Source organism: Serinus canaria, chromosome 26, assembly GCF_022539315.1.
Source record: "Serinus canaria isolate serCan28SL12 chromosome 26, serCan2020, whole genome shotgun sequence".
Lineage (NCBI taxonomy): Eukaryota > Metazoa > Chordata > Aves > Passeriformes > Fringillidae > Serinus > Serinus canaria.
The window spans coordinates 2923429-2925000 of NC_066339.1; the positions used below are offsets into that span (position 1 = coordinate 2923429).

Genomic DNA, 1572 nt, shown 5'->3' on the forward strand with positions numbered 1-1572 from the left:
AAAATTGGGATGTGGAAGATGACACCAGCTCGGGAATTTGGCACGGCCAGGAAGCAGTTTGAACCCAGGGATGAGGGGAGGCAGCCTTTACAATACAATTCTTGTGAGCTGCCCTTACCCAGACAAACAGAAATCAGGAGCTGGATGAACAGAAATCAGGTTTAACACTTATTGCCACCTCTCTTTCCAGCAGGGGGCAAATGTACCCAAACCTCAGCAGCAGAAACCTTGTACCCAAATGTACCCAAACCATGGCAGCAGAACCTTCAGAGCCAACTCTGGACTCATCTCAGCTTTTCTGGACTTCACTCCCTTTTGCCTCAGCTTACCACAGTTAAGACAGTGATTTTAAAATGCTAAATTTAATTTCTTTCTATTCTTCCTAATATGAAACATGAAACAGCTTATTAGTTAGAGAGCAAATCAAGCTTGTAGGTCAGAGCAAAACCCACTCCCTGCTCTGGCATCCAGCACAGCAAAAGCAGCCTCCCAAGCACTGCTGATTATTTTTTTCTGGCTCCAGGCATGCAAACATAAACCATAAAATCACCCAGAACCTTTTTAGAGATGCTGGGACTGCACGGACTCTGTGTTCACCAAAGGAAAGGTGAATGTACAGGAGTCCAGTTTCTTTTCACTTTTCTAGTTCCATCTCTAGTTTTTTAATCTCCAGGAACAGTTTCTGTATTTCCAGCAGACTTTTCACTTTTTCCACAGGCACACCACATTCAAAGGTCGATTTAATGTAATGAACCTCTTGACACACATCAGCATCACCTTCTTTCATCTGTTAAACAGGAAAAAAACCCCAGAAAAGCCTGTGAGGATGGACTGCAGCCGAGGCAGAGCCACCCACTGCTCAGCTGTGAGGCTGCTCTGTCCTAACAGGGGCTGCATCCTCCTCAGGACCAGAAATGAAAAGCTTTTGAGAAGTTTAAGCAGTTTTCATGTTAGAAATCAGGCAGCACCCACCCAGGGACTCGGCCAGGCTCAGCAACCTGAGGCTCTGAGCACCTGGGAAGGTTCAACCAGGGCATGGAACTGGATGATCTTCAAGGCTCCCTCCAACCCAACCACTCTGTAATTTTGTGATACTCACACACTTGGGCAGTGGTGTCCAGCTGCCATCAGGCAAGCAGGTGGCTGTCCAGGCATTTTCCATCATTGCATTGTCTGGAAGCTGGTAGCCAGGAAGGCACTCCAAGGTGACAGTCTCGTTGGTCTGGAACCACCTTTGCTCACCCAAAGGGCTTTTCAGCCTTCCAAAGGGCACTCGTGGTTCTGGACACAGGACTGAAAGGAAAACCCAGGGGCAGAAGGAAGCTCAGCCAGAGGTCAGAAAGGAGTTTGGGAAGTGCAGAGGAACTGAAAATTGTGGAGCTGTGAAATCAAAAATGCTTCTCTTCAAGAAGAAGCTGAAGGTCAGAGCAGCCCCTGTGAGGGGCTGTGAATTCCTTATGGATTTGCTGTTTCTGGCAGTGTCTCAATCCATGGTGGGGGTGAACACTTGGCAGTAAGGGAAGGGAAAGTCAGTGAACTCCTGACCTGTCTTAGACCTCATTTACACACAGC

At 47.6% G+C, this 1572-nt stretch overlaps 1 protein-coding gene across 1 annotated transcript in view; it reads right to left on the bottom strand.

Annotated features, from left to right (window-relative positions):
* Window positions 1-217: 217 nt before the first annotated feature.
* The window catches only part of LOC103822400 (complement receptor type 1-like), a 23894-nt gene continuing 22539 nt past the window's right edge, over window positions 218-1572 (bottom strand). Inside the window, exons 22-23 of the mRNA XM_050984952.1 lie at window positions 1100-1293; window positions 218-787 (exon numbers count right to left, since the gene is read on the bottom strand). Of these exons, the coding sequence (XP_050840909.1) occupies window positions 635-787; window positions 1100-1293 (347 nt within the window). The 3' untranslated portion in view covers window positions 218-634. The remainder of the gene's footprint in view (window positions 788-1099; window positions 1294-1572) is intronic.